Genomic DNA, 24,019 nt, shown 5'->3' with positions numbered 1-24,019 from the left:
AGCAGTCGTTACTTCCGCTACGGATTTGGAGCTTGACGGTGATGCTCAAATAACGTCGCAGCCGCTAGACGTGGTTTGTTTTTCTCCGATTGAAATCGTCGAAGGAGAGCGTGAAGACATGTCCTTAAGGTTTGTGCGATTACTTTAAACGGGTTTTAGTTTGACTCCCGTCCATCTCCACTTCTTATTGATATTACCCTCATAATCAAGGTTATTAGTGATCAATAGCCTGCGTCATGGGCCAGCATCCAACAGACGAGATGCCTGGGGACATCGGTAGGAACTGAGGAACATTGATCAGATTGCATGAATTCTTTCCAATTAAAAGATGCATTCTGTCAAAGAACTGCAAATAGATGTGTGACGTCATGTGATATTTTCGGGCGTGGACTTGCAGACAGGGACTGCTGTGATGTCATCGATAGGTCAATGATGATCGGCAGTGCGTCGATTCTTTACTGACAGCAGGTTTGTCTTGACAGGCTCTATAACTGCACGTTTTGGAGAGTTGCCTCAACTGTCATGTGAGCGGATGGTGAACCTTGTAATATGATATGCAGTAATCGTCGTGTGTTTATATGAACTACAGAATTGTGCGAGTTTATCTCGCAGCAATTATCCCATTTCTCCTTGGTGTAGCTACTTCCTCATTCAAACACGGGTGCCCGCAAGGCTCAAAAAGCCTACAACGTAAAACAATGTAAAATCCTAAAAATAGAGCAAGATAGAAGCGTCATAAGTGCTGTATGTCATCTACTCTTTCCTTAATATGTTTATAAATAAACTGCATAAAATGTTTTCTTGGCCTCCTGTTGTGAGCTGTAACTGGGCAGGAATTAATGTCTTCAAAGATTCAGTTAAAGATTATTTCCCCATTGCTTTTGATCCATGTATTGTGTTGGGGGACGTCCCCAAAGGCATGAGGTTCGTCAAAGTTCGAACCCTCTCCTGATGGAGGTTCTGTCTACGATCACTGCGATCAAAAGCTTTTTTTTTCCATTTCCCATCCTTTCAATTCATTCATCAGAGTGTAAGGGTCCTAATGTTATTTTGGAATTTCAGCATTCTTTCTTCTTCTTCTTCTTCTTTCGGCTTTTCCCGTCAGGGGTCGCCACAGCGAGTCAACTTTCTCCATCTAACTCTATTCTCTGTATCTTCCTCTCTCACACCAAGTACCTTCATATCCTCTCTCACTACGTCCATAAATCTTCTCTTTGGTCTTCCTCGAGACCTCTTGCCTGGCAGCTCCAATTCCAGCATCCGTCTACCAATATATTCACTATCTCTTCTCTGTACATGACTGAACCATCTCAGTCTGGCTTCTCTGACCTTCTCTCCAAAACATCGTACATGTGCCGTCCCTCTGATAGACTCATTCCTGATCCTATCCATCTTGGTCACTCCCAAAGAGAACCTCAACATCTTCATCTCTGCAACCTCTAGTTCTGCCTGCTGTCTTTTGGTCATTGTTTCTAGTCCATACATCATCGCTGGTCTCACCACTGTCTTGTACACCTTTCCTTTTATTCTGGCTGAAAGTCTTCTATCACATAGTACCCCTGACACTTTTCTCTTTCTCAAAGTATTCTTTCCATCTTCCCATCACTCTTCTAGCATCTGTCAATACATTCCCCTCTCTGTCCTTAATCACCCGGACCTGTTGTACATCCTTTCCATCTTTATCTCTCTGTTTCGCCAACCTGTATAGATCATTCTCACCCTCCTTACTATCCAACCGAGCATACAAGTCATCATAAGCCCTTTGTTTTGCCTTTGCTACCTCTATCTTTACCTTTCGCCACACCTCCCTGAACTCCTGTCTGTTCTCTTCAGTCCTCTCAGTATTATTCAGCAGTATTTGATCAGTGGTGGGGCGTCAGGGCCTGCAAGGCCTTCTCTGCTGGCCTAAAAAAATATCTGAATCACACACGTTAATTATATTTCGTCCATGAATACTTAGTAAATAATTCCAAGTGGTCTGTTCACTTCCTTTCATAGCTTTTCTCCTGGTTGTGCTGCTTTCACACATACATTTTCATGTTAACCAATCACAATTCAGCCATAATCTGTTGCCAGGCCGGGTCAAAGTCAAAGGAATCTACCTGTGGGGGGGCTGCACATGATGCGCTCTCGCAGGTGAATTTTAACACTACACGAGTTCTCTATCTGCGATGCACCCCTCTTTATACTGCATTTCTGCATAATTTTTTTTTTTTATCACCATAAACTAATGTTTGGGGGGTGGATTGATTTGGAGCACAACTGAAGGCCTCGGTGTAAAATGCACGGCCCGCCACTGTATTTGATGCCTGTCGATGCAGTACGCTAACTGATACCATCCATCCATTATCTGCCGCTTATCTTGGGTTGTAATAATGCTTTTGCCCAGCTGTCACTGGGCGAAAGGCAGTTTGATTACAGGGCCACAAATATAAGCAAACAATCTCAATTCATTTAATCTTTTTGGACTGTGGGAGGAACCCTGAGGACGCCCACACAGGCATGGGTAGAACCTGTAAACTCCATCACTGCACCAGCGTGCTATCGCTTACTGATTGGCTACCATAGGCTACCATTCACTGTGCTATGGGAACTAGCTCAGCAAACGTGTTTTTCTTGTCAAAAATCTTCTTGTCTTGGCAATTGGACTTGATTTTCTTCACTTGAAAATCAGAATATTTCAACAGTAATTCTCAAAAAAAAAAAATACTGCATCTTTAGTACTCTTTCTAGGCATTAAGCCATACTGCTGCTCACAAATGCTGACTTACGCTCTCAGTCTAGTTTTGTCTTTTCTTTCCCACATCTTCATTGTAGGGTTCACTAACTTTATACTGCTATAGTTACAACAGTTCTGCACCTCCCCCTCATTCTTAAAATGGGCACCATCACACTTTGTCTCTACTCTCAGGGATCTTCTCACTTTCTAAGATCCTGTTGAATAATCTAGTCAGAAACTCTACCACTGCCTCTCCTAGACACTTCCACACCTCCACAGGTATATCATCAGGACCCTCTGCCTTTCCACTCTTCAATGCTTTCCTCACTTCACTTTTACTAATCTCTGTTATTCCGTCGTCCACGATTGTCCCTCTTCTACCCTTTGCTGTCTTTCATTTTCCTCATTCATCAGCTCTTTAAAGTACTCTTTCCATTTACCCATCACTCATTTGGCACCTGCAAATACATTTCCCTCTATCCTTAGTCAGCTGAACTAGCTGTACGTCATTTCCATCGTTATCTCTGTGTTGCCAACCTGTATAGATTATTCTCACCCTTATTGCTGTCCTGCCGAGCATACAAGTCATCGTACACCCCTTTTTTTTGCCTTTGCTACCTTTATCCTTACGTTACGTTGTATCTCCCTGTACTCCTGTCTGTTCTCTTCAGTCCTCTCAGTAGCTCACTTCTCTTTTGCAAACCACTTTCTCTGTATGCACTCCTGCACCTCCTCATTCCACCACCAAGTCTCCTTATTTACTTTCCTTCCAGATGACACACCAAGTACTCCCCTACCTGTCTCCCTGATAACTCTAGCTGTTGTTGTCCAATCATCTGTAAGCTCACCCTGACCACCCAGACCCTTTCTCAACTCCTTCCTGAAAACTCTACAACACTCCTCCCTTTTCAGCTTCCACCACTTCGGGCTCTGCTCTGCCTTTGTCCTCTTCTTTGTTACCAGATTCATTCTCCAAACCACCATCCTACGCTGTCTAGCCACACTCTCACCTACCACTCCTCATCTCCAGACTACATCATCTAATAAAGCATGTACATCCTCTGTATTTATCTTGGCTTCGGCCCATATCAGAAAGACACTGGCTTGTGCCTCACTGAGACTACATTCAAATGTTTATGAATACTTTATTAGATGCCATCGCTTTGCTTGATTTTATTTCATTATTTAACTTTTTTTTGGTATGCTGCTGGAAAAATAATAAAATACTTACCTACCAACCTAAATTTGCCATGTTCCTTTAAAACACGTATCTGGTTTCTGTTGCTTCCAGCAGGGGGCAGCGGACCATGACTCCCACCATTTGTGTTTCTGCGATCGGCACACTCTTCCTCCTGAGCCTGGTCTGCTGTCAGCCCGCCATCGACACGTCAGTCCAGGATCTGAGCAACAGGAATGCAGACTTCGGGGCTCGGCTCTATCGGGCCGTTGCCAAGCGTACTGATGACAATGTCTTTCTGTCTCTGTTCACACTGTCTGTCGCCATGTCTGCGTTGCTGAGCGCCACCAATGGGCCAACCCGTGACCAGCTGCTTCAGGGTCTCAGTCTCACCGGCCTCGATCCTCAGACCCTCCCAGGTGGCTCAGAACCCTTTGCTTCCTTCTCATTGGTAGAGTTAGAATAGTGGAGTAAAACTGGATTCCCCCTCTCAGATGTGTCCCACAGTCTGAAGGCCGTCGTCACACAGGGAAGCGGAGCCGTTAACCTGAAGCAGGGTTTGGCCGTCTTCCCCGACCAGAGCATCCAGGTGTCGCCCGCCTACTCAGAATTGGTTAACAGCAAGTACGGGGGGAGCGTTCGGACGGCGACCTACACGGTGCCGGCAGAAGCCGCCGACGCCATTAACGCCTGGGCTCAGGACCAGATCGGAGACTCCGGTCAGAACATGGTGAGCAACCTGGACCCCCAGACCCAGGTGCTGCTTGCCACCACTGCTTCCTACCAGAGTATGTTATACCATTGCCCCTCCGTTTATACTGTTTCAATGCTTCAGATGTGAAGCATTGGGAGTTGAAGTCGAGTTTCCTCTGTCTCTGTCAGCACGCTTCAACCCAGCCTTTAACACAAGTTCAACCCGAGACGAGCGTTTCTACGTGGACAAGTACCATGTCGTCGTGGTGCCCATGATGTTCCGGGCCGACAAGTACTTCCTCGCCTACGACCGCTCGCTGAAAGCTGGCGTGTTGAAGCTGCCTATGACGGACGGGGCAGCCATGTTGATTGTGTTTCCCGACGAAAACGTGGACATCGTCTCCATCGAGGAGGAAGTGAGTGCAGATAAAATTAAGGCCTGGATCGCGCAGCTGAAGAAGACGTGAGTTCCCCTCTGCCTGTCCTTTTGTCCAACGCTCCATCGTGTTTCTTACTTCCCCATTGTTTTTGTCGACGCTGCACCAACAGGAAGTTGGAGGTGCAGCTCCCTCGCTTCCTGCTGGAGCGCGCTTACTCCCTCAGCGACGTTCTGAAGACGCTCGACATCATCCAGGTGTTTCACGAGGGCGCCGACCTCAGCAACATGGGCGGGGCTGCAGGTCCCAAGCTGACGCAGGTGACGTAAATGACTGAAGCCAAACAAATCAATATGGAGAAAACTCATGTCCAAGCGAAGAGATGAGGGAATGTGTAACAACATTTAATGTAAAGGGAATTAACACCAAGTTGACCGAATATAACTGAAGACTGTATTTATTTATTTATTTATTTTCAAATTTGCTCTGTCACCAACCTGACACGTTTTAACATCATTTTAGATCCTAAAACCTGAAAATCTCCCTCATTTAATTTTTTCATTCCCGTATATTTAGATATACCTCTGATTTATTGCTAATTATCTGGAATTATTGACTAATAGTAATTGATGGAAGTGACTATAAATTGATATAATGCAAGAATTATTATATTGCAAAAGATACTGAATATATTATTGTAGTGTATACAATACCCTAAAAATTTACTGATCACCTGTGTATGAGCAAAATTATTGAGTTAATTTAACATACTTTTTTACTAACCCTAAACAACTGTTTCTGAAATTTCTGCATATTTGTAAAATTTTTGTTTTTGTTTGACTTCAATTAATTTTTTATCACTGTGCCCAACATTTAAAAAATATTCTCCATTTATTGATTGCGGGACAATGGCGATGGATGACCTTTGACCCTCACCCGTCCCCCACAGGTGTTCCACAAGGCTCTCTTCACGGCAGACGAGAGCAGCAGTGGCGACGTCCCGGGAGGCGACGTGACCTTCTCCACTCCTCCCCCACGGCTCACTATCAACAGACCCTTCCTCTTCGTTGTCTACCAGCAGACGAGCAGCAGCGTGCTGCTGATGGGCCGAGTGGTTGACCCAACCAAGAAGTAGAACCGAGCTGCCGACTTACACCTCGCCAGACCGTCTTGTATTGTTCCGTACGCTAATCCATTCTGGAAATTGTCGGGAAAGCGGCCAACATGCTAGCACCAGTGAGCGACATCCGTTCAGAATTTACGATTGCGATTTAATTCGATTTTGAAAAGTGTCCAACAGCACATGGAGCGTCAGGAGACCAAGGGTGGAAAATGTAGTGTCACTGATAAAACAAATAATAGTATAAATGACTTTTAACACTTCCGAGAGTCTTGGCTAACCTTGGTTGTGATCTCTGGTTTGTCGAGATCTGAGCGCCTCTTGACTCCCAGCCGTTGCCCCGATTATAACTTTCCTCCGTTATTCGCGATTTTGGTGGCCATCCTGCGCTTCCGCGGTGCCTAGAAAACTAGAGAATTCGCAACCCCTCCGCTGAATAAGGGGTGGCGCCGTGATGGCGACGACACAAGCATCGCTATTGATATCAAGGCATACTCAAAATAAACTGAATTACAAAATTTCATATTAAAAAAAAAGGCAGAATGTTTCAAAATCCAGTCAGTGACAGTTGTCCAAGCTGGCATAGAAGCTACAGGAGCACGGGGAAGAATTTAGGATGTCGACAAAAGTCCTTCACATCATTTATTTTAATGTCTGATGTCACTTGCGGGTGCTGGCCTGTGCACACTGCCGGAGAGGAACAACACTTTTGAGTTCAGCATGATCATACACGTATCCTATTATTACTTCATAATAAGACCTGAATAACCCTGATGCCGAGACCCCTCACTCACTGTACTTTGATTTAAAGTGTTTCATTACACTTTGTGTTTAATCCATCCTATATACATTTATGCTGAATGTCTGATATCCTAACAATAGATGACCGCTCCTGTGTGTTCGTATTTGCTCGTAAAACAAGCCCACCGGAGGCATCGGACCTGCCAATCAAAAATAAATGAACTTTTACATTTCATACCGGCCTGGGTGTATACGTGACTCAGTTGAAGCCGGTTATTAGGCTTCTCACACACCGAGGGATGGGATCAGAAGAAAACCCAAAGCTGCAGCTCATTTAAAATGCACATGTTGTTTGTTTTTAATGAATAATTTTGCCACTGGTCAGTCAAAAAGGATGTGCTATGTCAGCATTTATCTGCCATTTATAAGATGTCACTGCCAACCAATCAGAACACACCAACAGGTTGCAGGTGGAGTTTACTGGACCAATCAGGTGACAGGATGAGATCATTAGGACACATAGTGCTCAGTGGATACAAAGGGAATTCCATCTCTACAGTCATTTGTTAGTTACTTAAGGCAGAGATGGACGTCCTTTTGCTCTGTGGGTAATGTCCTGAAGTCTTCTGAAGCTGCTGTCTCCATAGAAACCGCTCCCTGACTGTTGACTGGCTGATGGCTTGGTGTATGTATAATGACGTTATTGTCGTCACTCTCGTCCCGACTGTATGCTGAAAGAGTTTGACTTCCGATTTCTGTCGGCAGAAACAAAGATGGACACAGGTTACGAATCATTTCGAAAATGAAATATAGAGTGATGTTTTCAATGGTGTAGAGTCGAATGGAATAAATGTAGAGTTTAAAAAATGGCGTGTTTAACAAAGATAAGCCGGGAGAAAGTGATGGACATAAAATGAGCTAAATCTGGGATTTGGGATTAAACTGGAAACATGATTATTCTGGGCTAAGGTTTGGTTTGGTTTCGAAATGAAGTGTAAACCGAGTTAAAAGAGTAAAAAAACTGAACTAAATCAGAACTAAGATCAACCTGAAAAATAAATACAATCCGATCCAGTTTTAACTGGGATAAGCCAGAGTTTTGAAGCTCAGACAGAGGAATCGAAAAACGTCGGACGGAGAAATTCCAGATGGTTACTTAGACCAGATTATCATGGTTTACTGACAGCCTCAAGTGAACTACCCATCAGACACCTGGCCAAGGATCCTCGCAGCTGGCTCAAGGTGACAACCTGAAAAACCCCACCGAGAGGTCAATAGAAGAAGAGCAAATGCAGGAACTTACACCGAGAGCTTCCTGGACTGGCCCTCCTTCACCGGGCCTCCACGCTGCTCTATCGATTTACTGCGCTGGTCTAAGGTGCTGGTTCTATGGTCTCTATGATCCATGGTACTAGTTCTGTGGTCCAGGGTACTGGTCCTATGGTCTCTATGGTCTCTATGGTCTAGGGTACTGGTTCTTTGGTCCCTGTGGTCCATGGTGCTGCTCCTGTGCTCCCTGTGGTCTACATTACTGGATCTCTGCTCCATCATATTGTTCTGGTGGTCCATGGTGGGGGTCCGGCGGTCTCTCTGGTCCAGTGTGCTGCTTCGATGCTCCAGTGAGGCGGTCCTGTCCAAGTGGTTGGCGGTGTTGCTCCGGATCAGGACGGGCATGGAGGTGGTGGACTGCGTTTGAGACAGCGTTGCCATGGTGAAGTGGGAGGTCCGCAGGGAGTTCTCTGGACAGAGGAGGTGACACGTGAGCGAGACGGCGACACAGTACGCCGTTTCCGCCAATTTCCTGGTGTTTTGCAATTGTCAGGTGTTTGCAAATGGGTGGTACCTTTACTCTGCAGCATCGACGACTTCCCGGCTCCAGACGAAGCACTCAGATCTTTCACCTTCCTGAGACACCCAACCAGAACAAAATAAACAACATTGTCTGACCAAGTTTTTTGTGCATGTAAATCAACATGTCGTGTCCATAATGAAGGTTAGGTCCGTGAAAGTTAAATTGGGTCTTACTGAGATCGGTCTGAGCTGGCTGATTTGGAGCTTGTTGGCTGACTGCTGAGGGACCGGCTCCGTGACAGTTTGCCCCTCCTCATCTCTTTACCTTCATCGAGGAAGAGGAAATGCAATTATCACAAACATGACAACCGCAAAACATGATCATGCCTATAAAAGAAAAGTTTTTCACTGTGAGCCCGACAAAAAAAAAGTTCCAAACTGGTAATTGGTCTGTTGGGCTTTCCATGACTCTTCCGTCTTACCAGATGAGGACACGGCAACACCAGATGAAGACATGGACATAGATTTGGTCGCAGACAGACTGGTCTTACTGTCTCTCCCTGGAAAGCGAGGACAGACGACAGACTCACGACAGGCAGGGGCGCATTCTCATGACCCAACATCAATTTTGTAAAAATAAAGAGATAAAATAAAAAAAATTCCCTCACGTTTTCTGTCTGTATGTTTTTCAGAGTTTAGTTTTCCTTCACTCTGCTGGCGCTCCAGCTGCTCCTGGCAAAATAGGCGACGTCTTGTAAATACCACCGGGCAGCGATTCAGACAGCTGACGAACTGGCGGTTTGAGACTTACCATTTCCAGCAGCAGAGTCTCCTCTTTTTCTTTCTTCTGGTCCAATAAGTCCTTCTCCTGCCGCTTGTGAAACTGCCAACATACAAAGAACGACCGGCGGTGGTTACTGGGGTGAGAACCGAGCCACCAGCTGTAACTTCTGCTGCTCAGGTAGATGCTTACAGGCTCTGTGAGGTCCAGTTTATCCAGTTCCAACACTGTCTGAAAGACAGGATGAACACGGTTAATATACAACAAAGACATAATCATGAACCAACTAGTTGGGTCAAGAAGAAAAAATGTATACGTCTTTAAATATGTGAGACTCCCGCCAGCAAAGTCTTGTTAAAGTCTGAAATCTTTGACGTCTTGTCCGCAACAAACCAATTTCCTCCATCTCACCCCATTTGCTCTGGATCCTCTTCTCACACCGACCTACTTAATGTCTTCTTTCACTCCATCCATAGATCTTCCTCTTTGGTCTACTTCTTGGCCTCCTGCCTGGCAGTTCCAACTACAATATATTCACTATCCGTACTTGGTACAATCTCCAAGAACATTTAACATGTGCTGTCCCTGTGATAGACTCATTCCTGATCCTATCCATCTTTGACACTCCTAAACAGAACTTTAACATCTCTGTCTTTCAACCATACAGCATTCACCTCTTCTCCTCCACCTTCTCCCTGTCCTCACTACATATCATATAGTCATCTACAAAGGTCATAGTTCTCTCTAACGTCATCTGTCAGCCTGTCCATCACCACTGCAAACAAGTACGGCATCAAAGCTGATCCCTGATGCAACCAAACCTCCACCTCTAATTCTTGTCACAGCACTCATACGTGTCCTGCGCCACTCTAAGACACATCTCTGCCCGCCAAGACTTTGGTAGACATTACCATAGATGCTCCTTTGAAACGCTGTTGTATTTGTTTTCTTGATGTACAAAGGCAGCGTGCAGCTCCCCCTGACCTTCTCTGTGCATCTCTATCAACATTCTGAAAGCAAGTCATGAGCCTGCAGTACTCTTACATTGTAAACCTAGAAATAATACATATATATACAGATAATGTAGTATTTTGGTAGAGGACATTTTGTTTGATGCAAACAGAAAAGATGCTTGAAAGTAGGGAAGACGCTGTGGCTAAGTTTACATCGAACTGCCCCAGAGCCTCCTCTGAAGTGGTATCTGCCTTCATTCACAGCTCTGCAGTGCCCTCTGACCATATTCTGGATTCTTCTATCACTAGGCCTTCATTTATCAACCACCATCACACAATGAATTCAGCTACGTGAACAGGAAAGGATATTATTGAATCCATGCACAAATAATCTGAGATCTACTTGGAGGAATGCAGAAAAGCTCAGTGGGTAGGGCCTTCAAGCAGGACCTGTCGAGGATACCTGGCCCATTGGTGTGTATTTTCTGAGCTTGGTATGGTTATAATAACATCTTTTTGGCGATCTGTGAGCCGTGACATGCTTTTTGGCAACTTTTATGTTACACCGTTTCTTTTTTTATTTCTGACACTTCTTGATCTTCTCATCCAACCAAATTAATTTCTTCTCCCATATTGATTTTTTTCTTTTGTTTGTCACACTTGCATTCAATCTTCCAAACGGTACTTTGCAGTTAATTTCAAGTTCCCCTACAAGAACCTCAATCTCTGTGTCGATGAAATTGCTCTTCTTCCCCTTCTTTGCCATGATTTCGGGAGGGACAAAAAGTCAATTCCCGCATTCTTAAAGTGACTGCCGCGTCCATATATGGTCAGTCGGGGGGGTTTCTGAATGCAAAAGAGGCTAAATATGCACGTGTACAAGTGTTTCGTACAGGTGGGATCACTTACAAGTGTGGGTACGACAGGTGTCCGCATGTTAGGATGCATGTTGATAGGTACGTATTTTTTGTGGCCACGCACACTAAGTTTTTAGACGTAAGCGTCGCCTTTTTTGATGCACAGTTGATGAATGAGGGCTCTGGTCTCCTGAACCGCGGGGTCTGACAGGTGTCTATCTGACGTCTGTGGATGGTCAAGGTGTTACCTTGCGGATGGTGGCCACCACGTCCTTGTCTTTCTCTGTGCAGAGGAGTTTCTGGATGCAAAAATCAAGCTGCTGCAGGAGGTGTTTGTCGGCAGGCAGGCGAAGCGACGAATGCAACCTGGGCAACAACTGGCAGAGCTTGTACCTGATGGACGAGCAACCGAGTGGACAAGAATGTTTGATCTAATCCGCGTCAGAGACTGTTTTGAGCTGCATCAGCGGTAACAGCTACCTGACATTGGCAACGGGATCATGCACCAGCTCCAGCGCTGGGATCAGGAAGAGTTTGTTGAAATACTTCTTGGAGAAGATTTCAGTCGCCGTTTCACACACGTCCAGGAACCGGAGGCGATTCCAGTAGCTCCGCCCTTGAGCCAGATCTGGGAATCCAAATAGGAAACGGTCTTTAAAAGGTACTACTGTTGTCACACCATTTGATTCGGCTGAACATTGTAGTTGATGGAATTGTTGATGTTATCACCTGGTTGTGTGTGAAATCACAGAATATACAGAGCACCTGAGATAGTAGGACCAGAGACTTCTGACCTTGGATCAGCCGCTCCATCATCTCTTGACGTTGCTCCTGTTTGCGGTTGTAGCGCAGGAACGTGCAAAATGTACGAGCTGCCTCTTTCTGCACCGGCAACACTTTCTGCAAGGGTGGCGACCAGAGGAGACATTACCTCTCCATTACTCCGTTACTCCCCGGGTGCTTCGTATTTGTCGCACTGCGCCAGCGCTCACGTTGGTTGTGAGGATGGTGAAGATCCGTGGCGAGAAGCTCTGGTGGAGCAGCTCTCCAGGTAGCAGTCTGGCCAGGCAGCTGTAGCGCTGCAGCAGCTTCTCATGCAGTCGCCACCGCAAGGAACATCCCACCTTCTGCTCTGCTAGCAGCAGAGCTGACAGCAGCTCTGGCACCTCACAAGGTACACGGAAAAGAAAGAAAGAAATCAGAAAAAAACAGTGGAAACCCAGGAGTTATCGGTAGCAACGGTGGAACAGATGGAGGAACAAAAAGGAACCATCAGGAAGAGACCGACACAAAAATAAAACCAAAAACGACATAGAAGAACAACAGAAACTACAGGAAGTCAAGGGAACCCATGCACATAAAAAAAAAAAAGATCAATGTACAGCAAACTGCAGGAGTACATGAAGAAACGCAGAGAACACATGAAACAGGAATTTGATGAAGTGTAATTTTCCTCACTTTGTTTTCCAGTGTCAGGGTCTCTCCTCTGGACAAAACCACCTCCAACGTGTCCTCCAGGTGATTCATCAGAGCATCCAACACCTCGATAAGAAAGACAACAAACTTCAGAGAAAATTGGAGAAAATAAAATAAAATAAAGCGCGCGTGAATGAATTCTACTGGTTGCGTTTAAACCACGACTTCAGAGGAAAGTTCATCCCGACTGGTTGAGCATACAACCTCTTACCTCTAGAGCGTCGTCCTGCAGGAGGACCAAAAGCTCTTTGTGGACAAGTGGGGCATTTGAACCGAGCAGCTTCACCACCTGACATGAGGGAGGGGGCAATTGGCAGAAGAGGAGGCGCCATTAAGTACCACTGGAATACTGCTGTTCCGCTACGTCGGAATTTATTGTATACCGTATTGCTACAGTACATCGGACGTGCTCTCATCCTGAAGCTCTGAAGACAATCTTTCTTCTTAAAGCTCCATTTATTCCTGATTTAGTTAAAAGTCCTTGTTGCTCCATTTCCGGGATTAAAAATACCATCAGACTAAGTGCCTGCTCAACATTGGTTTCCAGTTGAGTTAATTAGAGATATAGAATTTCCATTAGATAATAGAAGTTTGTGCAATAGAACCAATGAATCTTTGTTTGAGAAGGTGCTCTAACTGTCAGGTCGACAAGTGTTTTCCCTGTGTTAAATGTCTAGGAAGATGTAGGTCTAATTTGTCCCGCTTTGACAGGAAATAAACAGCAGGTTTAGATTTCGTATCAAACCTGGTGGAAACTTGCAGCGGCACTTCGCCGAACGCTGACCTCCGGGTCACAACAGAGACTGGAGAAAGACGGATAGAGTTCAGACAGGAAATGGGCCGAGTCTGCAAATGTCACCATTGTCTGGAGAGAAAGAGCCAAAGCACACCTACCCTGAGTGTTTGATTGTCATCTATATCAGTGTGTCTGTGTATTTGTGGGAGCTACTTTGTGTTGTCGAGTATTTGCAGCGCGACGCTTACCGGCAGGTTGTAGCAGCAGTTGCAGCGGACCAACGTCATCTCGTTGCTTTCGGCCTGATTTCCCTCGGCCTGCAGGCCGGCAAGGCATAGCAACTTGAATCTTTGGAGCAAGCAGCCCTTCTGCTCCTCCGACAGGGAGCCTGGACGCAGCAAGGACTCGTCAGGGGAAAAAAAACAGTCAGACAGATAACAGCAACCAGTGAAGACTAAATGCCACTTTCTCCCAATTTCTACAGAGTAGAAGCGGTTTGCTCCCTCCTCATGGATACAGAGACTTTGATACCGAGATCCTTTAATACTCCTACAAGTCTTTCACTCGAAGCAGACTTGCTGTTAAAACCAGGACGCTGTTCACTAAAATTCCAAATACTTGGTTTCAAGTAGGCAAAGACACCACTGGGACGGCATAGAACCTCAAGAGCTGTCTTCCGGTATCCAAGGTCCAACTATAAACACATCTACCTTCTCTACTCCCCTTTGAGACCATGTCAGACCCTGTTTCAGACTATGTTCCAGTAACACAATTCTGGTCTCTATCATCTAAAAGCAAACCATAGTCAAAATAATAATAATCCTTGAAGCTCCAACATGGGCATCTAATTACTTCTAGAGTTTTGAGGAATTTACTTCTGGTCCCTCCCATGATGGCACAGCTCTTGTCCCCCAGTGTTGCCTTTCCATTACCTGAATCATAACTTTGCCTGGAATAACTTTGTCTTGGATGATCCTTATAGGAGATGCAGTGGCCAACAGCAGAGTTGACTGAATAAGGTAAGTCCTTCTCGCCAATCGTAATGTAGAATACCAGGGGTCTTTACACACAGGATGATCTACTTTCTCTGCTGAGTGACATCATAGATTAGCCTCACCTGCCAGACCGCTGCAGAGTTTACCAAACTGGAAGGACAAGGAGGCCAAAACAGCTTCGTCTGCCTGTGATGATGACTCACACACCGACATCACCAAAGGAACCACCACATGGAGTCTGTTGTCTTGGGGGTAGAGAAAAAGAGGGCATTATTTGAACACGCTGGTATGCACCTTAATGGGATGTCCTTCCACTGAGGACTCACCACTGTCAATCATCTCCATCAGACTGATGATGGTGTCAAAGGCAGCCAGACGGACGCTGCCGTCCTCGTCTTCGGCGAGTTCCACCAGCTCGGGAAGAAGCTCCATCCCAGTGTCATCGACCCTGAAGGACGCATAGAAGACACACCTTCTCGCACCACACACCCACGCACATTTGGTTTGTGTTTGCCTGTCTCCGGCTTTCTGTCGCTTTTACCTGGTTGCCCTGGCGATATTCTCCAGCTGACGGCACATGCAGGCACGAACCTCAAACTCCGGGTCCTGACAGAGTGAACGGGCCAAAGGCAGCAGCTCCTTTTTCACTCTGATGGAAAAGCGAGACAAGGTAGTTCATAAGACCAGCCGTCATAACCTGTTTGTGGACCAAAAAGAACACATTTGAATTCACGTGTATCATGTGCGGTGGCTAAAGGAAGAGTCTGGCTCACACGTGGGAGTCGAACTTGCAAGAGACCTTCCCCAAGATGTGACAATTGGCCAGGCGGGACTGGAGAGAGTGTGACAGCTGGGACTGATAGAGGAGAGGGTTCAACACCTGGAAAGACAGCCCAGGGGGGACAAGACAAACTGAGCAGTAGACGGAGACGCGTCTACCCCTCGCGGATGATTGAAATCGAATTCAAATCAAGAGTTCTGGTACAAAGGATTGACCCTAAATCCTGGTACCTCCTGCTTGATGGTCTCCTTTGGCAGTGTGTTGATTGCAGAAAGCAGAGTCTCTAGCCAGGCACTGCTCACCACTGTCAATGACACACGATACCCTGCTGAGACTGTCTGCCTGGGATTTAGGCACATTACCTATAAGTCTCTGATTCTATTACCTGCATCTCGGTGGTTAAGATGGAGCAGGACGGTCTTCAGGATGGAGTAGGTGTGGGTGTGGATCAAGATAATGTCGTCCTGCAGAATGGTTAAGAACGATGAGGCAGCTGCTAGCTGAATTTCAGCTCCTGCTCCATTAAGAACCTCCTGAAAAAGACATACAGAAAGACAGGTTACCTTTAAAACACACCCGGGTTAATGTCACGACACATACTAGATGGGCGTGAGTACCTACCCGAACCTTCGGGACGACTCTGCGGAATGTCTCGGCTGGATTCTGGCGGACGAGACTCGGCAGGTTACTGATGACGCTCACTCTCTGAACCTCCTGGCCCACACTGAAATACAGAACAGCACGAAGCGGGATTTTAAGCAATACAAGGCAGCACCAGTCACTTCTGCACTGAGCTCAGCTTAGGTTTGCTCAAATCTAAAAAGATTTCCTCAGTTAAACATGCACAATGAGAGAGAACAGAGTCTTCCTGATCTTACCTGAGCAGGTAAACGGCTCTCTCGATGTCATTCAGGTCTTCATCCACCGTCAACTGATCGATCTCCTCTGCTGTCTACCGACAGAACAAACAGACATTTTGGTGTTAAGAAAAAAACGGCAAAAAGCACAAACTAGGTCGTCAGATGGAATTGATATTTATGTAAATGTAAAAAATGCTAGTCTCTCAGATTACACTCCGCAGTCCAAAAAAAAATTGACCATCAATCTTCGGGTGGGCATCCACATTCTGAACAAAAGCTCCAGAGCTCCAATTTTGAAAATGAGAGAACTTCAGGAATGAATTCTTGAAACATTATCAATCAGAGGTCACCATGACATTCAGAATACGTCGGCGACTTCATTGTCCTCACTTGACCTTGAACTGTCCTTTAGTCCTTTTGTCTTGTCTTCCACGATTGTCTCAACTTCGGTCTTATGAACCTTTGCATCGCTTACTGCAACAACATTTTAAGGGCCACTCATTGCCGGGTGACTGATTCTTTGTCAATAACACCGCGTCCCTAATTTGCTGACTCTGGTTTGCTGACTGCCATGTCCATCTCAGTTGCAGTGATTGGAGAAAGTCATGTCTCCCTGGGACCAAAACTAATTTGCTTGGTTAGCCTGTTTCCATTGGCACTTCAAAAGAGATCTTTTTGATTGAAGCATCCAGTTGAAGCAGGCCCAGCTTGCTTCTGGGTCAGAAGAGTTGCAGGCGTCAACACAATGCGAGAGAAAAAGGATCTGAGGCAAAATGACAAATGCTAATGACAAAGCATTGATTATTGCAGACACTTCTGCCATCAGGGTGCAAAGCACTCCAGTTTGCAGTCCCATAGAGTCCAGTGAAGAAGAAAGTTCAAATGTACAACATACATTATCTTTGAAGGACCATTTGTCCTGACACGTCTGTGGCACATCCAGCCATATGTTGTTGTTTTCTCCTGTCTCCCTTCCCCAAGCCGATCTGAGTCTCCTTTGTTTAAGCTTCCCATCTTCTCTCCCCTGATCAGAGCCTTGCTAATAATACCTGAGTGTCTTTTCGTTCCTTTGTCTCTGACCATGTCTGGGAGCCCCTTCCTGAGTTCACCCTCCTGAGCAAAGTTGCCCTTGTCTGATACATCCACAATACCATCTATTCATGAACACTTGAGTCAAAGGTATATCTGCTCTCTGGCCATGCATTCTGGGTCAGTCTCTGGTCTCAGACCCACTCTGCGTCAGTAGACTTTCCATAACCTGGAACTCCAATAAACCTGCATCACCTCAGCAAACTTAGATCTAGACTGGGATTGTTTTTTTTCTTTGCTTTGACACTTGTTCCAGGTGTGATGCATGTGCTGGATCCAATTACTATGTACAGCTGTTGTCTTGAATATACGCTCTCATGGCGGTTTGACCATTACTAGCTTTGTCCCATGCCAAATTCAGAACAGGTTTAAACAATTTTTTTTGGCGAGACCCTTTACTGCAGCCCACCCTTGCAGGGCATTGATACAAGAGGAAGAATCCAGCTACTCAATGTCATCTACAAGCACAGATCTTATACAAGTAAAATGTACGGTCCATCTTTTGCTATGTGCAGAGCCAACTCTAGTGTGCCTTGTGATTACTCCCTGCAGACTAAAAACATCTGAGTCTACGTATGTAAAAGCAGGAAAATAGCTTCCGTGCTCTGGAGAAAGATGGACATTATCAGGACTCAAGAAAGATACTCAGCCGGATAAGTACCACATTGAATTGACTAAAGTATTACAAGCTTGGGTGTTTGCAACTCATTGGGAGTTTTACCAATGGGAATTTGTTGCAACAATACCACCCTTCACACTCACCTACGTCTAGCAAATAAGATCTATCTTGGCGGATCAACCATGAAACTGCCCTTGGCAAAGATTCCCAAGTTAACTTGTAAGAGGCTCATATCGCTCAGAACAAAGTTTACCTTGTGTTGCATTAATAGGTATATCAGTTTCAGGGCACCTGTCTTGACATCTGTGTTTCAAATTCTTCAGCTTTATGACGGAAGTAAGGTCAAATAATTCATAAAGGGAGGAGAAGCTGCGATGCAGACTTGGTGAAAAGCTCAGCTGGATTTCTAACCGTAGGCACATAAAGCCATTTATGTCCATATCAAACATGGGGAGACATTTGTGCGAATACAAAAAAGGACAGTTTCGAGTAATTGTGAATGCATCCTGACGTAACTTTGCTGCACCCAACAGTATCTGACTCAAAATCGAGCTCCTCCAAGACATGTTCCGCCATTTCTAGAGATCCCTCAGCACCACATAGTTCAAGTCTAGGAACTGTGGTTTCTGGGTGAGGGACACACTTCCCAGGAACGACCCCAACTGAATTGTTACTGAAAAAACCCAAAGGACCAAAGAGGCTGCTTGCTGTGGAAAGAACTCCACCATGAGTAAATAGCTTGTCGCTTTCTGTGTGTTTACTGGATGTAATGGTATCAGTTTTTGTCTTACAGCAAAACTTGAACCGCCATAGTTCCAGAAGATCACCACTTGGGGCTATGTGTTTCAGACTTTAGCGAGGTCTCCGGGAGAAAAGCCATGCCTGACTGCAACGCTGTGCGAAGCAATTCTTTGACTGACTCTGTTCACTTTAGCACGTCCATTGCTGCAGTTCCTTAAAGCGAGGGGACAAAAATACATCCTAGCGAGGACCAAATAGCATGTCAGCTCCCTGTGTGGTAGAGCACCAACCAGAGGAGCTCTATCAAGACCACTGTGGGGAGAGGGGCTACTTCCAAACATGTGGACATGCAGGTGGTACTTGATTATCTCTTGAGGCAGATCATTATCCATGTGCCAAAGAACTATGGGACAATTCCTAAGGTCAGCTCTGAACAAGAGGCCATAAAACACCTGCAAGATATCTGCTGTCATTTTTCTGAATCCTAACAGTACTAAGAGCCAGTTATTCAAGTCAAGGACTAAGAGGAGACACCTGCCTTTGGGCGTTTGAGTCAAAAACATCTCATGTCTAATATGGCTTTTGAGGATAGTACATCTGAAACATAGGTAGATACTGGTAATCCTCATTTTCATTTGGTGGGCCTGCTTGTTCAGCATGCCCATGTTTAAAAAGCTTCTGCAAAGAGGCTACAAATTGCTCTTTCATTTCTGTATTCTTGTGCATAGTGTGTGTCAGAGACAACAGGCATGACAGTGGCTATGGTCTCATGACATTATTTAGAAGACTTGACTTGGGTGATACTTTGCTGCAGTTCGGGATGAGGATCAGGACCTCCAAATTCGAGACCGTGGTTCTTAGCTGGAAAAAGGTGGAATACCCGTTGAGGTTGAGGAAGAGGTCTTGCCTCTTACGGAGGAGTTCAAGTGTCTCTGGGTCTTGTTTACGGGTGAGGGAAGGAAGGAGTGGGAGATCAACAGGTGAATTGGTGCGGCGTCAGCAATGATGTAGACTCCGTGTCGGTCTGTGTTGGTAAAGAAGGAGCTGAGCCAAAAGGTGAAACTCTCAATTTACCGGTCCATCTACATTCCTACCCTCAACTAAGGTCCTGAGCTGTGGGCCGTGACTAGAAGAACAAGGTCACGGATAAAAGAATCCAAAAGGAGTTTTCTCTACAAGGTGTCTGGGGTCTCCCTTAGAAATAGGGTGAGGAGTTGGACCATCCGGGAGGGGCTTAGAGGAGTGGTAACCTCCTCCATGTGATGAGGTGGCTTCATGTGATCAGAATGCCCCCCTGGTGGGGTGTTCTGGGCATGTCCAACTGGGAGAAGGCTCCTGGAAAGAGCCTGCACAAGCTGGAGGGACTATGTCTCTAGGCTGGTCTGGGAACACCTTGTGATCCCCCTGGAAGGGCCGGGCCGAGTAGCTATCTCATGAAAGCTTCAACTTTAATGGATAAGGTTGGTTTATCTTCATTCACCGTTCTATTGACTACATTGTGCCCAAGTTTGGCCAAGGGACATTGTAAGAGACCACTTCTTTGACGATAGATCACCATACACCTTTCCCTTTGGTGTAATTCTGGCTTGGTGGTATCGAGGAAGGACGCCCATTCACCAGAGCTTTAGTCCTACTAAGCTTTAGACCCCTGTAACACACCTGTGCAAACGGTGTGTTACAGGGGCCATTTACTTGTTCTCTTTCCTTGTTCGCAATTCAAGGCGCTTCATTGTCATTCCAGCATGTGTAACGTGATTTCTGTGTTCATTTAAAAGATTGGCGTTGCAAGAACATTGGTCTTCCGGATGGAAATGGCATTCCGGCCACCATCAGGCCTCATTGTAGGTCTTGAACTGTAGTTATGAGTGATAATGATAGTCTCCAGAAAGAAGCTGGGCTCATTTCTGGCTTTTACCTGGCGATGGACAAAATGCAGGAAAAGAGACTCCATGTTCTTCTTTGTAGCTCGAACCAACAGAAAGCCATCTGTCTCGCAAGTTGGTGGTAGCTCAAGGTAACTGAGACCAGGAAGCCTCCAAAGCTCCAAAGCTCCAAAAGCTCTCCTAGTTTGAGGCGCAGGAGTTGACGTAGCACCTTGTGGAGCAGTGCTGTCTTGTCCGCTGTCTTGCCTCCTGTGGAGAGATAATTCTTCTTAAACTGCGTCCGTCCTCACCGTTCACTCCCACTGCTGCCTCAATAGAACTCCACAGCCTTTGAGTTTCCAGCAAACACAATCTTCTCCAGTTCTAAGACTTCCAAAGGTCCTTTAGAAGAAATATGGCTCTTGAATATAATGCCTCAGCTTCAGCTGGAGCTCTCACACCTGCAGTGGTTGGCGAGTGTCTAGAAGAAGCCATGGACTCTGAGCCCGACACAAATAATGTTTTTTTTCTTCCAATTTTACTGGCTTTATTCTAGCTTCATGTGTGACCTCCAAGAGCGCACACAGATGGACTGTCAGATAGCTCCTCTTCAAATGCAGGTCAGTAAAATATGTAAAATGAATTAAGTGAATTAAGTACAGAGAGAAGGACCAAAAAAAAAAACAAACGTCTTCAATGTGTCCACACAAACACACGTCAGCAAATTGAAACAATAAAGATGTAAAATTTAGTAAATCTTATAGCCATTGCAGTCTCTCGGATTCGCTCGGCAGTTCAAAAAAAATTGCTATCAATCTGCTGGTCAGGAAACATTCAGTCACCTGGAACCAATTATGAAAAAAAAATAAAAATGAATGAATTCTTTAAACATTGTAAAAGACGGTATAAATACAACTCACACAACATTTAGAGCAGCACAACTTCAACATGGGAAACTATCAATATACAATATACAAATATGTGTGTGTATGTGTGTGTGTGCGTGTGACTGTGTGTGTGTGTGTGTGTGTGTGTGTGTGTGTATATATCCACATATGTGTGCATGTATACATATTTGTATGTATGCAGCCATCCAGGTAAGCATGCACACACAACTCCAAAAAATACATATAAACACACACACATACACAAAAACACAAATATATAAACACACACATGCACACACACCCACATGCAGGAGTCACATCTTACCGGATGGATTTAATCTTTCAACTCTGTCTGCGTGCTGCAAGTGTGTGTGTGTGTGTGTGTAGGATGAGAAGGGTGTGTGTGCGTGCGTCATCATGACGCAGGGGTCTCTCCCATCAGAAAACCCCGCAGACCAGGCCCCCTCACGTCATCGACATCACGACCAGGACCCGCCCAACGAGCAACTTCAGAACATGTGACATCAACAGCTTCATCATGAAACGCAGAGGCTTTATGACTCATGCGGGGAAATCTTCATCGTCTGAGAGCGAGGAGACTCGTCCCTCCAGGATAGAAGTGAATTTGGAACCATTAATTATACCATATTACACTAAATGAAAGGGGTAAATCAATTCAGAGGTATGTCGTTTGGGCAGATTAAAATAATTCGTATTCATGAGAGGTTCATCCTTCGTTCAATTATCAATTCATTTTTTTTAAAAAGACGATTCTTTTCTTCTCAGGGTTCAGGGAAAATAATTGATTCACGCACGGAAAGATTCATTGATCAGTGAAATATCCAAATGATTTGACGGGGGTATTAAGAAATTGGCATGAGTATATGTTGCCAGACTTAGGGATGATCCATAAATTATTTATGAAAATCTGTTGATGAATTGAAAAAAATATTGGACGTTTCTCAGCGAGGTTTAAGGAAACCCGGCGGTACTCGTGGGTCCCTCAGGGGGTCCCACTTTATTACTTTTGTTGCAAAAAATGCAGAATAATTATGGAAATAATACAAAAAAAAAAACACAAAACAGAATGATATGAATCATGAGTCCCCGAATTGCATTTTCAGTATAATCGAATGTGAACATGCATTTTTGATGACCTTAATACATCTAAAAATACATATTTACAAAATGATCATATTATTCAGTGTTTTAAATCATAATCTGTTTTAAACAAATGCAACTTTACAAGTGAATTAGATGGATAATATGCAATTCAAATGTAAAACTATGAATTTGATGTCAATTCAAATCATTACCATATGTATATTTGTCTTTCACCGGTATCTCAACATAAACCCCAAAAGATATTTGGATAAAGGGTTCAGAAGTGGAGCTGGGAACACGCAAAAAGTTTGAGAACCCCTGCTTTATAACACAGTTATATGAAACCACTACCACATTTGAAAGGAATATTGCCATTTTTCGTCCTCTGATCCAGTCATCGATTAGGATGCCGCTTGGGGTGTCATTAGAAATGATCAGAAAAAGGAGGCCCATCCAGATTTGGTTTGATTGACGGCGCCTCAACATCTCCTGCGTGGTCATGAAAAGCGTGTTTGACAGCAATGATATTGATTGATCGGTGACACAGAGACGCGGAGGAGGAGGAGGAGGAGGATGATGCCGAGTCCCTCCGTCTGTCCACCCCCTACCTCCCACCCACCCACCCACCCCCCCACGACTCCCGCAGGACGAACAGACACAAACTGCGTCATGCTGCGGGTTTCCCCTCCGCTTCCTGCATGGAGGCTGCTCATCTTCCTCCTCCATCTCATGCGTGTCAGATCCCGAGCCTCGTCGTCATCGCCCATCACCCCCCCTCCTCTTCTCCCGCTACCGTGCAGCTGCTTCAAGAAGCTTGGTCGAATAATAATAGTGATTAAAAGCGATCAAATACCTTGAGGCTCCTGCGGATCGGCCTCTCGATGAAGGCGAGTTCCTGCAGCTCCTCCAGCTGCGCGCACACCAGGCTGGACGGGTTGCCGGTCATCCTGCTGGAGAACATGTCCCAGTTTGATACCGGGTTCCTTAATGGTAGATGTGAGAGGCGACCATCCTTGATGCCAGAAGGATAGAGAGGAGGTGGAGTGGGAGGAGGTGGTGTAGTGAATGTGTGTGTAGGGATGGAGGGGAGGGGGGGCTGTCACTACCCGTTTCCAAGGCGATCCCTGCTCGTTCTGTGCGGGGAGGAGTGAATGTCACGCCAGAGTCCGTTTAAAATAAAAAATATTTAGCACTTACGCGCCCCGCGTTGAACTAAACCAGTAAGAAGTGAAGGCGAAACACTTTTTATAAAAGCACGGCCTGGTCTTCTCTTCGGCGCACACCGGCTCCGCGAAGCAGGCGCCTTTGCCCGTGAAATCTTCACTTTGCCGTGGCACATCTGTTGAATAAGTGTCCCGGCTCGTTGAAAGGGAGGCAGCAGAAGCCAACTGTCAGCCGATTCCGGGGGCGGCGGTGGAGGAGGAGGAGAAGGGGGAGGAGGGGGTGACGTAAAGACAGACTCCGTCGAGAAATCGACTGCGTGGAAGATGATGTTCTAACTGCGGGGTAAAGAAAGCGTCAAAAGTAAAAATCCAGGGGTAATAAAACGCAGGAAATATCGCTTTCGGATTCGGCGAGGCTACAAAACAAAGACCTCACACACACACACACATATACACACACACATACACACACACACACACACACACACACACACATA

At 45.5% G+C, this 24,019-nt stretch overlaps 2 protein-coding genes across 3 annotated transcripts; one reads left to right on the top strand and one right to left on the bottom strand.

Moving 5' to 3' along the window:
• The first annotated feature begins 1 nt into the window (after position 1).
• LOC147213260 (protein Z-dependent protease inhibitor-like) lies at positions 2 to 7,062 on the top strand. Of its 2 annotated transcripts, none has more exons than XM_086143428.1 (6): positions 2 to 129; positions 4,014 to 4,315; positions 4,391 to 4,684; positions 4,779 to 5,052; positions 5,139 to 5,286; positions 5,916 to 7,062. In XM_086143428.1, exons 1-6 carry the CDS (start codon positions 119 to 121, stop codon positions 6,099 to 6,101), a joined length of 1,215 nt encoding a protein of 404 aa, XP_085999554.1. In that variant the 5' UTR covers positions 2 to 118; the 3' UTR covers positions 6,102 to 7,062. The 2 variants fall into 2 exon arrangements, with proteins under 2 accessions (XP_085999554.1, XP_085999555.1); XM_086143429.1 differs by having other exon boundaries at positions 27 to 129; positions 4,011 to 4,315.
• A 228-nt stretch (positions 7,063 to 7,290) lies between these two features.
• Positions 7,291 to 23,717, bottom strand: ppp4r4 (protein phosphatase 4, regulatory subunit 4). Its single transcript, XM_086143427.1, has 25 exons — positions 23,213 to 23,717; positions 16,076 to 16,149; positions 15,819 to 15,921; positions 15,583 to 15,730; positions 15,428 to 15,501; positions 15,190 to 15,296; positions 14,958 to 15,065; positions 14,743 to 14,864; positions 14,539 to 14,661; positions 13,670 to 13,809; positions 13,431 to 13,550; positions 12,897 to 12,974; positions 12,668 to 12,751; positions 12,202 to 12,375; positions 12,004 to 12,109; positions 11,690 to 11,837; positions 11,458 to 11,602; positions 9,592 to 9,630; positions 9,430 to 9,501; positions 9,287 to 9,350; positions 9,101 to 9,178; positions 8,853 to 8,943; positions 8,671 to 8,732; positions 8,131 to 8,566; positions 7,291 to 7,582 (listed from the first exon to the last, which is right to left on the bottom strand). The coding sequence occupies exons 1-25, from the start codon at positions 23,318 to 23,320 to the stop codon at positions 7,537 to 7,539; spliced, it is 2,850 nt and encodes a 949-aa protein (XP_085999553.1). The 5' UTR covers positions 23,321 to 23,717; the 3' UTR covers positions 7,291 to 7,536.
• Positions 23,718 to 24,019: the final 302 nt, after the last annotated feature.

The sequence above is a fragment of the Fistularia commersonii genome, chromosome 36 (assembly GCF_037954325.1).
Source record: "Fistularia commersonii isolate RoL2024-O1a breed Wild chromosome 36, RoL_Fcom_v1.0, whole genome shotgun sequence".
Taxonomy (NCBI): domain Eukaryota; kingdom Metazoa; phylum Chordata; class Actinopteri; order Syngnathiformes; family Fistulariidae; genus Fistularia; species Fistularia commersonii.
The sequence above is the reverse complement of the archived record's forward strand: the minus strand, read 5'-3'. Positions and strand labels throughout refer to the sequence as shown.

Coding starts and splice junctions, on each gene's coding strand:
- LOC147213260 (XM_086143429.1), top strand. Junction 4,316..4,390: donor CGATCCTCAGACCCTCCCAG/GTGGCTCAGAAC, acceptor TCCCCCTCTCAG/ATGTGTCCCACAGTCTGAAG. Junction 4,685..4,778: donor CACCACTGCTTCCTACCAGA/GTATGTTATACC, acceptor TGTCTCTGTCAG/CACGCTTCAACCCAGCCTTT.
- ppp4r4 (XM_086143427.1), bottom strand. CDS start 23,320: ATGTTCTCCAGCAGGATGACCGGCAACCCGTCCAGCCTGGTGTGCGCG. Junction 12,376..12,667: donor CCCTGACACTGGAAAACAAA/GTGAGGAAAATT, acceptor GTACCTTGTGAG/GTGCCAGAGCTGCTGTCAGC. Junction 9,351..9,429: donor AGACTCTGCTGCTGGAAATG/GTAAGTCTCAAA, acceptor CTATTTTGCCAG/GAGCAGCTGGAGCGCCAGCA.